This window comes from Equus przewalskii, chromosome 12 (genome assembly GCF_037783145.1).
Source record: "Equus przewalskii isolate Varuska chromosome 12, EquPr2, whole genome shotgun sequence".
NCBI classification, from domain to species: domain Eukaryota; kingdom Metazoa; phylum Chordata; class Mammalia; order Perissodactyla; family Equidae; genus Equus; species Equus przewalskii.
Genome location: NC_091842.1, coordinates 5,510,750 through 5,529,549, shown reverse-complemented (window position 1 = coordinate 5,529,549; position 18,800 = coordinate 5,510,750). Strand labels below are relative to the sequence as shown.

The following is an 18,800-nucleotide window of genomic DNA, read 5'->3' as shown; positions in this document are numbered from 1 at the left end:
ATAAGATTTGAAAAGAAATTACACATGCTTTATGTAACTTTTTAAACTGACAGCCTAAAGTTAAATGCAAAATTTTCTAAAATGACCACGAAATTTAAAATGGAAATACTCTTCTAGGTTCAAAATTTGACTTTTAAGTTACTATAGTTTAATCTATTCTTTTTTTAATTCACTTTCACAAATCTCTTTGCATACTAAATCAAAACAAATTTATTTTTAAATTGTATACACATTTCAATAAGGTCAGTGAAAAGACAGCAAAAATATTTTTTAAGCGAGTCCTATTTCTCTGGAAAGAGCAACAATGGAAAAATTACTAAGCCGGGTAGAACAATCAAGATCTGAACCACAGAGGTTAATATAAAACTGCGTAGCAAGTAAGTGCAATTAACACTCTAAGGACATCCAGTTTTCTAAAGACGGCAACTTTAAAATTGAGCCTGCACCAATAAAGCTGTGGAAACCTTTTAAGGAACTGTGTTCAGCAGAAAGCTAACCTGACTCTTCCTATTATTCCAGTGAGCTGGGTCTACTCGAGGTCATGTTAATTTAACACAGATACAGATGATTAGCAGGGTCATTTGCTTGTTAACTAACAAGTATTACCCCCCAGGCACCACAACAGAAGCTGATAACAGAACAGTGAACAAGACTGTTTTCCATTCCTCTATGGAACACCCTTCTTTCCACTTTCCTTTTCTACCACTTCCCCCTTGGCGCCCATACAAGGAAGAAACTAAGTTATAAGGGTAGATTTCTCTGACACAACATTCATGTTCTCATGTGCATGTGAAAGGATATCATTCTCACGTATGTCACACGTTGTCAAATGCAATAGGACGTTACTGCCATGTGTGACAGGGGAGGGGGGAGCAGGACAATGAGGTAGCATAACTTCAATCTGTAAGGGTACCTCTAAACAGAGAGCTCTGTTCAATTTTCCATTTGGACATTCCTAAAGGTTCTCTCCTTAAAAAAGACTTTATCCATCACTTCTAACTTAAAGATAATGCCACTCAAAACTTTGGCAGCAGCATGATATACTATTAGGCAGCAGATGATTCTAAAGATTCAGGGAGGTAACAGTATAATTTTTTATAAATGAGGCTGTGAGAGAAGACTGGGTCACTTCTAAATTATGCCAGTGGCTATCAGGAGGCACTGGGGCAGGTCCCTTACTTTACCAGACTGTAGCGTCCTGGTCTGGAAGATGACTTCCCAGGGACCACTCCTCTCTAAAAGTGCACAGTTCTAAAGCTAAAGGAAACCCACAAATTACAGACGGTGATCTTCCTCCATCACATAGTGTGCAGAGCTGGAGAGGATCTCCTATAAACTCCCTGGGTCAATGCTGAGATTCAGGCGGGTTGGAACAAGCCAAGGCAGGAATGAGGCACCATGACACGTGGGAGAGACACGAGATTTCAGCTTCAGCAACGCTGATCAGACTTTATCTCTGTCCCCAAATGGCCAGGTGTCTGTGCAAAGCCCCTCAGCAAGAAAGTCAAGCAACACAGATTTTCTGCTTGCCACTGTGTCCCCATGTGGCACAGTCATTAATTTTCCACGGAAGTGTCTGCAGTGATTCTAGCACCTAGGCGCCGATGTCATGAATAAAGCCCTACACGTCTGGGGTGAAATCTTCTCAAGGCAATGATCTGTGCTAGTGAAGTCTGCTCCTCCAGTCATCCTTTGTCCTCAACCTTCCGTGTGTATAATGCTAGTGTGGAGCCGAGAGGATGGCACATGTCCTTACCTCCTCAGAGCTGCCACCAGACTCAAGGTAAAGAGAACACATAACAGAAACAGGTGTGAGGCTCTAGAAATAAGGTTCCTGCATCCACTAAAAAGGTTTTAGCTACAAGACAGCTTTCTCTTTCCCCAAATTGAGCCAGTGGCCCTGGGGACAGCCAGTAGGGCTCTACATTAAGGACTATTTTCTCTGCACGCATGAATCCCTTTTTTTTTTCTTTCCTATGTATTCCTTTTCAACAAGTATTGACTGAGCCCTAATACAAGCCAGCAGGCATGTGGTAAGCTCTACAGCAGGATTTCCCAGCTGCTTTCTGGCAGATTCTACCCATCTGTGGCTACAACCCAGCCCTTCTATGTTACCAGCCACTCCCCCATCCCCCACTCCCCAGGGTTTACAATCAGCAGCATTCTTTTTTTCTCCCCCTTAGGGAAGTCAAGGGTTAGAGGTAAACTGAAAGATGTTCTTCTTCATATACAAAACACACTGGGGGATCCCTTGGCCTCAATAATCTTAACCATACATTCATCAGTGCACAAAAGTTTGGAAATAAATCAAAACCAGCCTGCCCTTCCTTCTAGGCTTTATTGCAAGTGAATTCAATCATCATGCTTTATTCCTCACTTAGCAAAATCAATTAAAACAGATAAAGAGTTATTGTCAACGATGCTCTCAGGCAGGGTTAGCAAACTACAGCTGGTGGACCAATCCAAACCACCTATTTTTATAAATAAAGTTTTACTGGAACAGGGCCATTTGCTTACATATTGTCTATGACTGACATAGCACCACAATGGCAGAGTTGAGAGTTGAGTAGCTGTGACAGAGACTGTACGGCCCACAGTATTTACTATTTACAATGGCAGAAATACTTACTATCCGGTCCTTATAGAAAAAGTTTGCTGAAAAAGTCCCCTACTCCCAAGGGAGTGTGATATATAGCCATTCCATTGATAAATGTATCAGAAGACGATTTTAAACATTCCTCCTGTCTGTGCTCACCTTAAAGTCTATTTCTGGGTCCTTACAGCAGGATACACAGTTGGCAATTAACACTATTAATATCATTAAACTGCACACAGATAGGATCACAAAGGATGAGGAAACTTCCACAGCAGGTGCCTCACCTGGAAAGACAGAGAAATAATATTAAAAACATGGCCATTGCAAAATCATCTTTATATAAGTAAACCAATTTATTTTCTACCAGATGGAAATGGGATCAAGAGTTAACAAAACAATGCTAAAGTGCCCAAGATAAAGCTGATGACTAATCCAGGACAAGAAGCTGGGTTTTTTTTAAACTTTATTTTGAAACAATCTTAAGATTTACAGAAGAGTTCCAGAAACAACAGAGACAGTCCTCATATACCCTTCACCCAGCTTCCATTAACATTAACGTCTTACGTTACCATGGTAAATTTATCAAAACTAAAATAGTAACATTGGTACAATACTACTAAATTTCAGACTTTATTTGGATTTTACCATTTTTTTCACTAATGTTCTTTTTCTTTTCCAGGAGTCAATCCAGGCTAACAACGCTGCGTTTAATCATCATGTCCCCTCAGTCTCCTCCAATCTCTGCTGTTTCTCAGTCTTTCCTTATGTTTCCTAACCGACACTTTTGAAGAGCAGTGGTCAGTTATTTTGTAGTATTTCCTTCAATTTGAGTTGTCTGATATTTTCTCAAGAATGGACCAAGGTTATAGACATTTGGAAGAATCCAGAATCCCACAGTAGTGGTCTGCCCTTCTTGTTGCATCATGTCAAGAACACACGATGTCGGCACCCCTCATTCCTGGTGATGAGAACCATGATCACGTGGTCAGGTGGTTTCTGCCAGGTTTCACCACTGCAAAGTTACCACTTTCCCTTTACATACTCTCTTCCTTAAAAGCGAGTCACCGAGTCCACTGCACACTCACAGGGAAGGGAATTAAGCTGTACTCCCTGGAGGGAGGAATATTACAGAATTTCTAGACGTAAAAACCACTACAGTAATCAACATGTCGGGGAGACACTCTGAGGCTATGCAAATATCCTGTGTCTCCTTAAAGTTTTGCACACCAATTTTCACATTTGTCAGTGAATCTTGCCTGCAGCAATTAACACTGTGATGTTCTAATGGTGATTGTCTATTTTCCTCATTCCTTCTACAACCATTATTTGGAATTCTTCCTCAAGGAAGATTTCTCCCTTCTCCCTCACTTATTTGTTCATTCATTTAGATAGTTACAGATTCATAGATATTTATTTTCTATTCTTTGGGTTTATAATCCAATATTATCATTATGTTGTCGCTCACACTGTTCCAGCTTTGGCCCCTGGGAACTCTTTAAAGTTGACTGCTGGCTCCTTTGGACATGCTCCCCCCTTTTCTTTTTCCCTCCAACACTTCCTCACTTTCTGGCACTACCGGAAGCTCCAGGCTCCTCTTGTATTTTCTCTTCTCTGGCTTTAGAATCAGCAACTTCTCCAAGGAGCCCTGATCATGATAAGGAATGTTTCTAGTGGAGCAGGGATCAGCAATCTACAGCTTGTGGTTGCATGGCAGGGGTACACCCTCTGCCCGCAAACACACACACACACCAGCTAAGAATGATTTCTACATCTTTAAGGGTTGTTTTTAAAAAAATTAAAAAAATTAGCAACACATATTGCGGGTGAGCCACAAAGACTAAAATCTTTTACTACCTGGCCCTTTACAGAAAAAGTTTGTAATCCCCATCTAGAGCATATTTTCACATCTTACTTTCAGCAAAGACTTAGTTTCTGGAAAACATCTTATTCAACTGGGGCTATTTTGAACTTTTTCTTTGTTAGGGCAAACTATTAAGTTTCACCTACGGGTGTTTTACTAAGAAATAAACTTTCCTTTTTATTCTCCCCAGCTTTATTGAGATATAATTAACATATGAGTTTAAAGTGTACAATGTGATGATTTGATATATGTATATATTGCAAAATGATTACCACAATTAGGTTAGAAATAGACTTTTCCTTAAAATCTTCGTCTACGGCTATGTGAGCAAACACACCAAGTGGAAGACATGGAGACAAATCAATGAACGACGCCACCCTTTTTTCTTAAAATGTAAGTATAGTACCTGAAGCAAATAAAAACTAACCCAAACTCCTGTGTGAGCAAAACACTCTTGAATACAAAACAGCTTCAGTGAAGAGCAGAGAAGTCTAAAATCAAGTGAAAACAGGACTAAGTTCCTTGTCAATAACAAAAGGTCTATTTGTGAAAGAGCAACGCTAAAACATGCTTTATTACAAATGGGGCTGGACTCCAGCTGAGCCTTCTCCTTGAGTTTGTGTTGCTTAAAAATAATACAGTTTAAAAGGACTGTCAAGAGAGACCCAGTTCTCATTTTAAAAAGCACACATGTAGGACATCAGCGACATGGCAGAGTGAGCTCACCTGGGACTCTGTCCCCTCCAAACTACAACCAAAATGGAACAACTGAATTTCAACTAATAACTCTTAATAATACAGAGATCATCAGAGACCCACAGCAGCCAAACGACGACGGAGGGTGGAGAGGCTGGAGCCGCCCTTGGAGGAGCTGGAACAGGGTAGGAGAGAACTTCGTTCCCTCCCCTAGAGACTGGGATTGCTGCCGCAGGTGAGGGAAGGAGCAGGTGAGGGGCTGCACGTCTGTGGGATCATCTAGGACTCCCACCGCCGGTGCAGTGGAAACCCTCTAATGAGGGAAAGCTTTCGCATGGGGGGACCCCATCAAGCCAGGGTCCCAGGAAACCAGAGAGGGAGAGCTGATCAGAATCCAGGTTGGTGCGCGAGAGAAAGTGCCCCTCCTCTCCCAACCTGTGCTGCGTGCGGCCATCGTGACTGAAGGTGGAGGGCTAAGAACGCATGGCTCTCGACCCCCTTCTAGTGGCGACAGGCTGTAACTGCAACCAAATAATAGCATCATGCACAAAAACCGCTCCTCAACCATCCAGCAATTTATAAAAGCTCCAGTCCACAAGGAAAACAGTAAAGATACAGAATTAAGTCCTGAGGACTTGGAAATAGGTAAACTAAGTGAAAATGAGTTCAGAGTAGCTATCATCAAAAAACTCAAAGAGGCAAAGGGAAATACAGAGAAACAAGTCAATGAGTTCTGGAGTTACTTCACAAAAGAGATTGAAACTATAAAGAAGAATCAATCAGAAATACTAGAGATGAAAAATACAATGGATCAGATAAAAGAGAATACGGATTCCCTGAATGCACGTGTAGATACGATAGAGGAGAAAATTAGCATAATCGAAGATAGACAGGCTGAATGGCTCCAGACAGAGGAAGAAAGAGAACTAAGAACTAAAAAGAATGAGGAAAATCCCAGAGAAATAGTGGATTCAATGAGGAAATCCAATTTAAGAATTATCAGAATACTTGAGGGCATAGAAAAGGAAAATAGAGAAGAAAGCGTGCTTAACAAAATTATAGAAGAGAACTTCCCAAATCTAGGAATTGAGGGAGAAATGTGTGCAGAGAAAGCTTTCAGATCTCCTAGATTTGTCAACGTAAAAAGATCTACTGCAAGGCATATAGTAGTAAAAACGGCAAAAATGAATGACAAAGAAAGAATACTCAAGGCAGCAAGACAGAAGAAAATAACCTACTAAGGAACTCCTATCAGACTTTCAGAGATTTCTTTACAGAAACTTTACAAGCTAGGAGAGAATGGAATGACATATTCAAAACTTTAAAGGATAAAAATCTTCAGCCAAGAATACTGTATCGAGCAAGAATATCCTTCAGATATGAGGGAGAAACTGAATATTTTCCAGACAGACAAAAGTTAAGGGAATTTGTAACCAAAAGACCTCCACTACAAGAAATCCTCAAGAAGGTTCTCATACCTGAAAAAAGAAAAAAAGGGAGAAAGGGGTCACAAACCAGAGAATAGGGAGACAGATAGAACCAGAATAGGATAGCAAATATTCAACTATAGCATTAGGATAAAGGGAAGGAAACCACCAAAGCAAAGACGATCTTATCACTCTAACCACAAACTCATAACACGAGTTGGAATAAGAGAGGAAAATAATAATTTAGGAGGGGAAGAGGAAAGGGACTAAATCAGTCTAGGCCAAGTAAGTAACAGACCACCAGAAAATGGACTATATTATACACAAGATTCTAAATACAAACTTCAGGGTAGCCACTAAACTAAAAACCAGAACAGAGACACAAAACATAAATAAGGAAAAATCTAAGAAACCCAAATAAGAAATTGCAGAAGTCAATGGGTAGGCAAAAACACACAGGACGAGAAACAAAGGTAATGCAGAAAAACCAGATAACGAGCGACAGAATGACAGCATTAAGTCCACATGCATCAGTAATCACCCTCAATGTAAACAGATTGAACTCTCCAATAAAAAGACACAGAGTGGCAAAACGGATTAAAGAACAAGATCCAACAATTTGTTGCCTCCAGGAAACACACCTCAGCCCCAAGGAGAAACACAGGCTCAGAGTAAAGGGGTGGAGGACAATACTTCAAGCTAATAGCAAGCAAAAGAAAGCAGGTGTTGCAATACTTATATCAGATAAAGCAGATTTCAAAATAAGGCAGGTAAAGAGAGACACAGAAGGACAATATATAATGATCAAAGGGACACTTCATCAAGAAGAAATAACGCTTATAAATATCTATGCACCCAACACAGGAGCACCAAAGTTCATAAAGCAACTATTAACAGACCTAAAGGAAGATGTTAAAAATAACACAATAATAGTAGGGGACCTCAACACCCCACTCACATCAATGGACAGATCATCCAGACAGAAAATCAACAAGGAAATAGTGGAGCTAAACGAAAAGCTAAAACAATTGGACTTAATAGACATATATAGAACACTTCATCCAAAAACAGCAGAATACACATTCTTCTCAAGTGCGTATGGAACATTCTCAAGGATAGACCATGTGTTGAGAAACAAGGCAAGCCTCTAGAAATTTAAAAAAAGTGAAACAATAACAAGCATCTTCTCCAATAATGCTATAAAGCTAGAAATTAATTACAAGAAAAAAGCTGAGAAAGGCACAAGGATGTGGAGACTAAACACTATGCTATTGAACAAGCAATGGATCATTGAAGAAATTAAAGAAGAAATAAAAAAATACCTGGAGACAAATGAAAATGATAACACGCCATATCAACTCATATAGGATACAACAAAAGCTGTATTAAGAGGAAAATTCATTGCAATACAGGCACATCTTAACAAACAAGAAAAATCCCAAATAAGCAATCTTAAACTACACCTAACTGAATTAGAGAAAGAACAACAAACAAAGCCCAAAGTCAGCAGAAGGAGAGAAATAATAAAAATCAGAGCAGAAATAAATGCTATTGAAACAAAAAAGGCAGGAGAAAGGATCAATGAAACAAAGAACTGGTTCTTTGAGAAGATAAATAAAACGGACAAACCCCTAGCCAGACTTACAAAGAAAAAAAGAGAGAAAGCTCAAATAAACAAAATCAGAAGTGAAAGAGGAGAAATAAGAACAGACTCCACAGAAATACAACGGATTATAAAAGAACACTACGAAAAACTATATGCCAACAAAATGGATAACCTAGAGGAAACAGATAAATTCTTGGACTCCTATAATCTCCCAAAGCTCACTCAAGAAGAAGCAGACAATTTGAACAGGCCAATCACAAGGAAAAAGATTGAAACAGCAATCAAAAACATCCCAAAGAATAAAACCCCAGGACCAGATGGTTTTCCTGGGGAATTCTACCAAACTTTCAGAGAGGATTTAATACCTATCCTTTTCAAGCTATTCCAGAAAAGTAGGGAGGATGGAACACTTCCTAACACATTCTACGAGGCCAACATCACACTGATACCAAAGCCTGACAAGGACACCATGAAAGAAGAGAACTACAGGCCAATATCGCTGATGAACATAGATGCAAAAATTCTAAACAAAATTTTGGCAACCCGAATTCAGGAATTCATCAAAAGGATCATACATCATGATCAACTGGGATTCATACCAGGGACACAGGGATGGTTCAACACCCGCAAATCAATCAACGAGATGCACCACATTAACAAACTGAGGAATAAAAACCACATGATCATCTCAACAGATGCAGAGAAGGCATTTGACAAGATCCAACAGCCATTTATGATAAAAACTCTGAACAAAATGGGCAGAGAAGGGAACTACTTCAACATAATAAAGGCCATATATGACAAACCCACAGCCAACATCATACTCAATGGGCAAAAACTGAGCGCCATCCCCCTGAAAACAGGAACAAGACAAGGATGCCCTCTATCACCACTCTTATTTAACATAGTACTGGAGGTCCTGGCCAGAGCAATCAGGCAAGAAAAAGGAATCCAAATAGGCAGGGAAGAAGTGAAACTCTCGCTGTTTGCAGACGACATGAACTTATATACAGAAAACCCCAAAGAATCCATTGGAAAACTTTTAGAAGTAATCAACAACTACAGCAAAGTTGCAGGGTATAAAATCAATTTGCATAAATCAGTAGCATTTCTATACTCTAATAACAAACTAACAGAAAAAGAACTCAAGAACACAATACCATTCACGATCGCTACAAAAAGAATAAAATACCTTGGGGTCAATTTAACTAAGGAAGTGAAAGACCTATACAATGAAAATTACAAGGCTTTTCTGAAAGAAATGGATGATGACATAAAAAGATGGAAAGACATTCCATGTACATGGACTGGAAGAATAAACATAGTTAAAATGTCCGTTCTACCTAAAGCAATCTACAGATTCAACGCTATCCCAATCAGAATCCCAATGACAATCTTGACAGAACTAGAAGAAAGAATCCTAAAATTCATATGGGGCAACAAAAGACCCCGAATTGCTAAAGCAATCCTGACAAGAAAGAACAAAGCTGGAGGCATCACAATCCCTGACTTCAAAATATACTACAAAGCTACAGTAATCAAAACAGCATGGTACTGGCACAAAAACAGGTGCACAGATCAATGGAACAGAATTGAAAGCCCAGAAATAAAACCACACATCTATGGACAGCTAATCTTCGACAAAGTAGCTGAGGGCATACAAGGGAGAAAAGAAAGTCTTTTCAGGCCGAGTGGTTAAGTTCACGTGCTCTGCTGCAGGCGGCCCAGTGTTTCGTTGGTTTGAATCCTGGGCGTGGACATGGCACTGCTCATCAAACCACACTGAGGCAGCGTCCCACATGCCACGACTAGAAGGACCCACAACAAAGAATATACAACTATGTACTGGCGGGCCTTGGGGAGAAAAAGGAAAAAAATTAAAAAAAAAAAAATCTTTAAAAAAAATAATAAAAAAAAGAAAGTCTTTTCAACAAATGGTGCTGGGAAAACTGGAAAGCCACATGTAAAAGAATGAAAATTGACCATTCTTTCTCACTGTTCACCAAAATAAACTCAAAATGGATCAAAGACCTAAAGGTGAGACCTGAAATCATAAGGCTTCTAGAAGAAAATGTAGGCAGTACATTCTTTGACATCAGTATTAAAATGATCTTTTCGGACACCATGTCTTCTCAGAGAAGGAAAACAATAGAAAGAATAAACAAATGGGACTTCATCAGACTAAAGAGCTTCATCAAGGCAAATGAAAACAGGATTGAAACAAAAAAACAACCCACTAACTGGGAAAAAATATTTGCAAGTCATACATCTGACAAAGGCTTAATATCCATAATATATAAAGAACTCACACAACTCAACAACAAAAAATCAAACAACCCGATCAAAAAATGGGCTGGAGACATGAACAGACATTTCTCCAAAGAAGACATATAGATGGACAATAGGCAACTCAGCATGCTTCCCCAAGACACCGACTACAAAATTCTTGGCATCTCTAAAGCACATTCTGTGAGCTTTCATTCTATAGTTTCCCAACCATTTTAACACATATCTAGCCCTGATTTAATAGGCAGAAAACCTGAGAAACTCTAAGAGGTAGGTACACATTATCCGTTTTCCAGACAGGTAATTTGGAGAACATGATTTCTCAGTAATGACCCAGAGTAAGTCAGGGGTACTACCTGACTATTAATTCAGCCATTATAAATCCCTGCCTAGAACCTCGATCAGAACTTGAACACATATGTAATCAACTCAAGAGTTACCTGTGAATCCATTTTTAGGTTAAATAAAAAATTTTAAAGGTCCACAGACAAAAAGAAACGATGACCAATGCCTAGATCCATTAGAGATTGCAAAGTACTGACATTCTAATTTTGTGATTCCTTCTTCAGTTACTAGCTGATCTACTTTTATAAAGAGGAGTTTCCTCGTACATATTTACTATCTGGTTACCCAGTGGTTCAAATTCTAAGGGGTGGGACTGAAAGTTGGAAACATCTAATCTCACAACTGGTTCCTCTGGCCACCAGGCCCCATCCGGAAGCTATTTAAGGCCCCACCCCGCCACAAGAGTCACCTCATTAGCATAAACTCAGGTATGGTTGAAAGGGGTTTGTTATTAATAACAAGAGATGTCCTATCATGCCTATCACTCAGGAAATTCCAAGTCTTTTAGGAGCTCTGTGCTAGAAGAGGGGACAAAGCTCAAACAGATAATTCCTACTATGCCACAGGTAGTTACACCCCACAACAGGCAGCAGGAAACTACAGCCTGTGGGCAAAGTCCTCCCACTGTTGGTTTTGGTATGGCCTGCAAGCTAAGAATAATGTTTACATTATTTACCCTATCATTACATTATTATCTCAATAAGTGTTTAAAAAAACCAAAAGAATATTTCCTGACACATGACATTTACATCAACAGCTAATAATGCAAAAAGGCAGACAACCAGACATTATGTGCCTCCTAACGGAAAAACATACCACCACCTACTAAATAAGTACTGCCCAAAACAAACAAGTCAACGATAACAAAACACCGAACCTGTATCTGACCAAACCTCTAGATCTAAACACCAATTTACGGGAAACAAAGAGAACAGTGTAACATACTAAATACCACCACAAGAATGTAATCAGCAAAATACAGGCTATGAATAAGAGAGAGAAAAACCTGAGGAATTACAAGAAGAGACAGAAAGATGGAGAAGGAATGAAAAGGATTTAAAAAGACTTACCAACCAATTGTATGGGTATTTGAATCATGATTCAAACTCAAAAAAAATTATGAGGGGCCAGCCCTGTGGCCAAGTGGTTAAGTTTGCGTGCTCCGCTTCGTCAGCCCAGGGTTTCGCCAGTTCGAATCCTAGGCGTGGACATGGTACTGCTCATCAGGCCACGTTGAGGTGGCATCCCACATGCCACAACTAGAAGGTCCCACAGCTAAAATATACAACTGTGTGCTGGTGGGGTTTGAGGAGAAAATAGCAGAAAAAAAAGACTGGCAACAGTTATTAGCTCAGGTGCCAATATTTAAAAAAAAAAAAATTATGACATTTGAGACAAGGAAATCTGAACCCTGATAACTGACTATATTAAGCAAGTATGATTCATTTCTCCTAGGAGTAATAATGGTAACGTAGTTACGTTTTTTTGGTTTGTTTTTGTTTTTGTTTTTTTCTTGAGGAAGATTAGCCCTGAGCTAACATCTGCTGTCAATCCTCCTCTTTTTCTCCTCTTTTTGCTGGCCTTGAGTTAACATCCGTGCCCATCTTCCTCCACTTTATATGTGGGACGCCTGCCACAGCATGGCTTGCCAAGCGGTGCCATGTCTGCACCCGGGATCCGAACCTGTGAACCCCAGGCCGCCAAAGCAGAACGTGCACGCTTAATCACCTCACCACCAGGCCACACCTGTAGTGATGTTTTTAAAAGCAGTCCTTACCCTTCAGAGACAGTGATCTATGTAACAATGTCTGGAACTTGCTTCAATATAGTATGGGGGTAGAGAAAGTGATGGGGGTAGTATGAAAAAAGGGCAGTCACAAGCTGATTCAAGCTGGGTGACAGAAACGGAGGAATTCATTACCATATCTATCTAGTCTTGTACATGTTTGTATGCTTGAATTTTTCCATTTATTAAATAATTTCTTCACATCCATTAAATAAAAGTTTAGAAAAAAAAGTAGATATAACAATTTACAATCCATACTCATGCCTACTCTAGGTATGTGTATTAGTTTGCTAGAGCTGCTGTAACAAAGTCCACAAACTGGGTGGCTCAAACAATTCTGGAGGCTCCAAGTCCAAGATCAAGGTGTTAGCAGGGCTGGTTCCCTCTGAGGGCTGCGAGGGAAGGGTCTGTTCCGGGCCTCTCTCCTTGCTCCTGGTACATGGCTGTCTTCTCCCTGTCTCTTCTCATCTTCTTCCCTCTAGGCTTGTCTCTGTGTCCAACTTTCCCTTTTTATAAGGAAACAGTCATGTTGGCTTAGGGCCCACCCTAATGACCTCATTTCAACTTGATTACCTCTGTAAAGACGCTGTCTCCAAATAAGACCACATTCTGAGGTATTAGAGGTTAGGATTTCAACATATGACTTTGGGGGGGACACTCAATTCAACCCATCTCCAGGATGTATATTTAAATGAAAACAAGAAAAAAACAAAAACAAACAGAACAGGTCAGAACAGTGTGTACATACACAATGCTACCATTGGGTATCAGTGGTCACCCAAAGGAAGGGAAATTGAGTGGCTGGGGGACAAAGTGGGGAGGTGCTATATATACTTTTCTATTTCTTGAATTTTCTACAGGGGCTTCCCACCATCTTTAGCCTAATGTGCAAACTCCTTAAGAAAGCTTGCAGTATCCTTCATCATCCAGCTACCACGTACCTCTCCACCCTTAACTCTCAACACTCTTCCCCTGCTCTCCACTGCAACCTTCAGTGAACCTCTCTCAGTCCTTCCAGACAGATCTTCTGTCACTTAAAGTCTCTCAGTTTACATTCTCTCCCACCAGGAAACTCTCCCGTTGACACACCCCCTCCCCTAATTAATCCTCACCATTCAGATCTCAACTTGGAAACCATCCTTGAGGTCCCACAGTTCAGAGTCCCTGCTTTTGGGACCCAACGCTCCCTGTACTTCCCCATCATAGAGTTTATCACACCGTGTATTTTAAATGCCCGTATGTCTTCCCGACAGGACTACAAGCTCAATGCGGTCAGGGACCAGGCCTGTATACTCCACCAATGACTGCCAGGGCTCGGCACAGTGCCTGGCATTCAGTCAGAAGTGGGGGCGAGGGAAGAGAAAGAGAAAAGAAAGCAACTAAGGAGCTTCAGCAAGGAAAGGAAGAGATGTAAGAGAGAGAGATCCACAATTAATCTACTAGTTAACAGAATAAACTTATGTTTTCAGGGTCAAACAAATAAGATCATAAAACAGTAGCATTCCTTCAATAATTTTATGCTTTTACTCGGCAAAGCTTTTCCTCCCACTACTAACCACGCCCTAACATACACTGTATTGGGGTGGTTCTCTTCCTTTCCGCTAGTAATAGTTTGTCACTTACTCCTCATGTCTCAAAAAACTCCCACAAACATTCTTTATTTACCCATTTGACAATTCCTGTTTAGCAGTATAACTACTAAGCTACTTTCTTTAAAAAATAAGTTTTCTTAAAAAGTGGATTTCCCCCAACTTCTGTTCTCCTGTGGTAACGAGTTATTTAGTCAATCCTACTCCGTTCTCCACATAGTCTGATTTCACTGGCAGCCGTCAGAGTAGTTCCACCCTGTGCTCGCAAAGGAGGAATCCAAAGGCACCACTGCCTCCATGGGAGCCCGGGCAGTGCTGGACTGAGGAGAAAGCCCAGCCCATGAGCTCCCGCACGAGCGGGGCTCCACTCTCGGTTGGCCAAGTCCCCTGGGCCTCCACTCTGACGGTGGTTTAAAAAAAGGAATCTCAACAGACGCCTTCTAAGACGTGACCCTAAATGTGTTTAAGTCTGAACTTCTGTGTACAGTCTGCTGGGGCAGCCGTAACGGAATCACACACATGGGGGGCTTAAACAACAAAAGTCTACCGTCTCAGAGGCTGGAGGCTGGAAGACCAAGATCAACTGGCCTGCCTAGAGAAAGAAAACTTGGTAGAACTCAGGGAAGCTGAGGAGCAGCAATCTTCCAAACAGGCCTCACACGTTCTACTTTGAAAGTAGACAGTTCTGGCTTTTTTTTTTTAAAGATAGGACCAGTAAGTCCATCTTCCTTTTCCAAAATCCTGACAAGTAGCTTTATATCCCAGGGTCCTAGTAAAATGAATCATCATCATACTACTTGGGGAAAAAGATTCAGACAATCATTGCAGATCACACATTTTTATTTAACACCTCAAAATTACAAACTCATCTATTATATAGGTTTCCTGTACCCAGAATCTTAAGTTACTAAATGATTTCCTTGCCTCTTCATGTAACAATATATAGCTATTTATAGTAATATTAAATAATCTAGAACCTCCCGAATGTATTCTAATATTAGAAAGGGAAAATAAAGCATAGCACTAAATATACCCAAGCACACAGAACAGTAAATAGCGCACTGATGATCTAGCTGATGAATCAGAGATTCCACAAAGACCCGAAGCCAGCACACCGATAGCCCAGAAACACAAACTTCACTATGCGCTAGTCACAGACACTGAAGCGTTCTTCTTGTTCAAAAACAATTTTCAAGGTCAGCCGACCCAAGTGTTCTCTCACACTTGCAGAAAGGTTATATAATCTGAGTGCTGACTGAGAATACCTGTGAATGAGATCATTTTATATGAAGCTGCTGTTTCTCTCAGCCACTCCACTAAAATCTGTTATCAAAGGGTCATTTCATTGCAATTTTTAAAACACTCCCTAGCGTGGAGACTACCACGGAAGAGCTCATCTGAGATGGCACAGTTTGGCCAAAAGAACGTGAGGGTTAGATGACTGCTGTCAGCCCACCGTGCACCCAGAGCCCGGGCGAACAACACCAGGGATGCTATTTTATGAACTAGAATCCTAACTCAGTTGATGGCGTAGTTACGTTGTGGAGCAATCGCAGTGCTCAGACGTTTGTACCGGCTCTGAATCAGGACCTTCCTGAAGTCCAGGAAGCCAGCTCAGGAACAGGCAGCATCCGGTCCCAGAGGGAGAAACTCATGGCCCGTTTCCCAGGGTTTCTCCCCTCACAGCTGGCCACTTCCGTGTACCACTAATGTCCAGGGAAAGGACACACTGTCTTCCATACAACTTCCCACTGACATCTGCAGAAACGTGCAGGTAAATCAAAGGCAGTATTGGGTTCATAACACTTAGCCAATACAATTTCTGTACAACAGAGCCAACAGGAAAGGAGAGATGATCCAAATGTGTTCCTTACTTCTCAGGTAGAGTAGACCCTAAATGTCCTATAAAAATATGTGTGCCTTTTTCTTTAAAATTTCCTACAACACCTTGATAGAGTCTACAGTCTCAGGACCCTTCTAGCTTCCTAAGGTCTAACTTAAATTCTTGCTAATATAACTGAAACGTATTCTTAGGGGATGTGTCCTTAAAAGGTCCCTCTTCAGAGAGGAAATAGATGGTGGTACGGACGCAGCTGGACTGGCCGCAGGGATGGTCGGGACTGAGGGGAGCGGTACAGAGAATTCATTATACTCTTTTGTCTATGTTCAAACTTCTCCATACTTAAGCTTTATTTTTTAAGTACTATCTTCATAACTAAGCCAGAAACTGCTTACAACACTGACCTTGACAAGGTACTATGGCCTAAAGACAAGATTTACTCCAGTGTCCTATCCAATAAGGTCCCACTGATATATTCCTACATTATACAGAAAAATAAACCCAGTGACAATCTACCCAATATAACTAGGTGCTTCCAGACACTCAGGTATCCAGCCCAAAATAAAAGACCTAAAAGAGCTATGGGGGAAGGGGTCTCTTATGGAAATGCTCGCTTCATCATCCTACTGTGAAGTCTGCCAGCCAACAAGTCCCACCCAACACGTTCATTCACTCAGCAAATGTTTACTAAGCCTCTTCTAGAGGACAGGCACTGCCATAGGTTCCGGGAATCCAGAATTGAAAAACCAAAGCGCCTGCACTCACAGCTTACATTCTTGCGCAGGGAGACAGACAACAAGCAACTGAATAAATACATGGTAGCTCCGATGGTGATAAGCAAAGTGCAAAAATAAAGCAGGGGAGAGGAAGAGGTTATTTCACCTGGAGCGATCAGGGAACACATTTCTGATACTACAATAATTCATGCAAGAAACGGTGGCAGTTTGGTCTGGGCGGTTATAAAAATAGCTAATACTTAAACGGTGCTTTCTATCTGCCAGGCACTATTCTAAACTCATCGAACACCACAACTCTCTGAGGTAGGTACTATTCTTAGCCCCATTTTAAAATGAAGAAACTGAGCAATGGAGAGATACAGGTCACACAGCTCCTACGTGGTGACGCTCAGCGTGCACACTCCTACGCTCCATGACAGACAGCGGAGGGGGTGAGAGCAGGCAGTGCCCAGGACCCAGTGACACATGTGACATGGAATGTGAGGGGAAAGGACATGCGTCCCATCAGTGTCCCTCACTCTTAAACACAGGCAGACTTTCAAGGACTCCCTGACATTTGAGAAAACCCTCCTTAAAAAAGGTAAAGGATTAAAAAAAAAAAAGGTAAAAGATAGTGACCAACCCAAATAGACAAAAAGGGACTTGAAAGAAGCAGACAATGCAGGGGTTAAAAAAAAAAAAACTAAAATAAAACAACTATAATTAACATCCTCAGAAATAAGAAGTGATATTACACTCTGAGAAGATGCTACTTTAAAGGTGTGAATGTGGTGTGTGTGTGTGGAAACTCGTGGAAACAAAATGTATTAGGAAAAAGAAAAGCTCTCATGTAGGAGAACAAAGAGACAAAAAGATGAACAAAAGGAGAAGAGAAGCTCATTCCAAGAAGTCCAACGCTCAATTAACAGAAGTTCTGGAAGGAAAGAACAAAGAAAAGGAAGAGGAGATAATTCTCCAAAAAAATGCGTGTGTGTGTGTGTGTGTGTGTGTGTCTGTATGAAATTTTTCCAGAACTAAAGGACAGAACTTTCTAGATTCAAAGGGCCCACTGAGTATCCATCTTAACGAATGGGATGGATGGAAAAAGACTCATCAAGGCATAGCTTTGCAACTTTTCAGAATTCAAAGATCACATCTTAAAAGCTTCCATCCAAAGAGAGGAGGCCACACAGGAAAGAAAATCAGATGGCCTCAGACCTCGCAACCACACACTGGAAGGCAGTCGGAGAGCCACCATTCCAAGTCTGGCACGGGGCACAGTGGGTTCCACACAGCCCAGCCACGCACACTGAGAGGAGACTTAAACTCCCGCTGAGGAGCATGGGACGAATCACCCACAGATTCATGAGGAACTAAGGAAATGACAACAAAGGGCAAGTCTAGGGAAAACAAAAGATGTGGAAGAAATTTAACCAACAACACTATAGGGTCAGCTGTGAACAGTATCTGTAGTCATAAATATACAACGCTGAATAGCGATTTAATCAAAAAGTGTAAATAAGTATTTGAGAAGGAGAAGAGTGTGTGTATGTAAGTGTATGAGTATACAAATCCTCTTCTTCCACAGCAGAAATTCAATACCGACTTAAACCAAGAAACAGGGGTTCAAGCATGTTATCTGGCAGCCTGGCTAAAAGAGCTGCCAGACGATGCCCCTGAGGAGCAGACAGCAGGGATGGGATAGGGTGGGGTGGGATGGGATGGGATGGGACAGTACAGGGGCTTGCTACTTTCATTCCAAGCCCTGGAAAACCTTCACTTTCTAAACTATCTACATGCATTATTTGACAATAGAGAAAAGGAGAAGAGGAAGCGGAAAAGAAAAGAGGACCAAGGAGATGGCAAAGAACACTTAAGGGATGGGACAAAGAAGCAGACAAACAGGAAAGAGGATGCTGTAGAGGCGGATGGAGACACAGGGGTGCACGCTGCCTGGAAGGCAAAGGAGGAAAGCATTTCACAGTGTCATGGAAAGAAATATGGCGATTAGTAGCAAAGAACCATAAAAATGGTTTACTTTTTTTTTTTATT

The 18,800-nt window shown here is 40.9% G+C and overlaps 1 protein-coding gene across 11 annotated transcripts in view; it reads right to left on the bottom strand.

Moving 5' to 3' along the window:
- Positions 1–18,800, bottom strand: part of LMTK2 (lemur tyrosine kinase 2) — a 95,966-nt gene that overhangs the window by 61,727 nt on the left and 15,439 nt on the right. For all 11 annotated transcript variants that reach the window (XR_011524336.1, XR_011524339.1, XR_011524338.1 and 8 more), the window contains exon 2: positions 2,756–2,880. Coding sequence is in view for 7 of the 11 variants with exons in the window: in XM_070566258.1 (XP_070422359.1) it covers positions 2,756–2,880 (125 nt within the window). In the remaining 4 variants the exon portion in view is untranslated. The remainder of the gene's footprint in view (positions 1–2,755; positions 2,881–18,800) is intronic.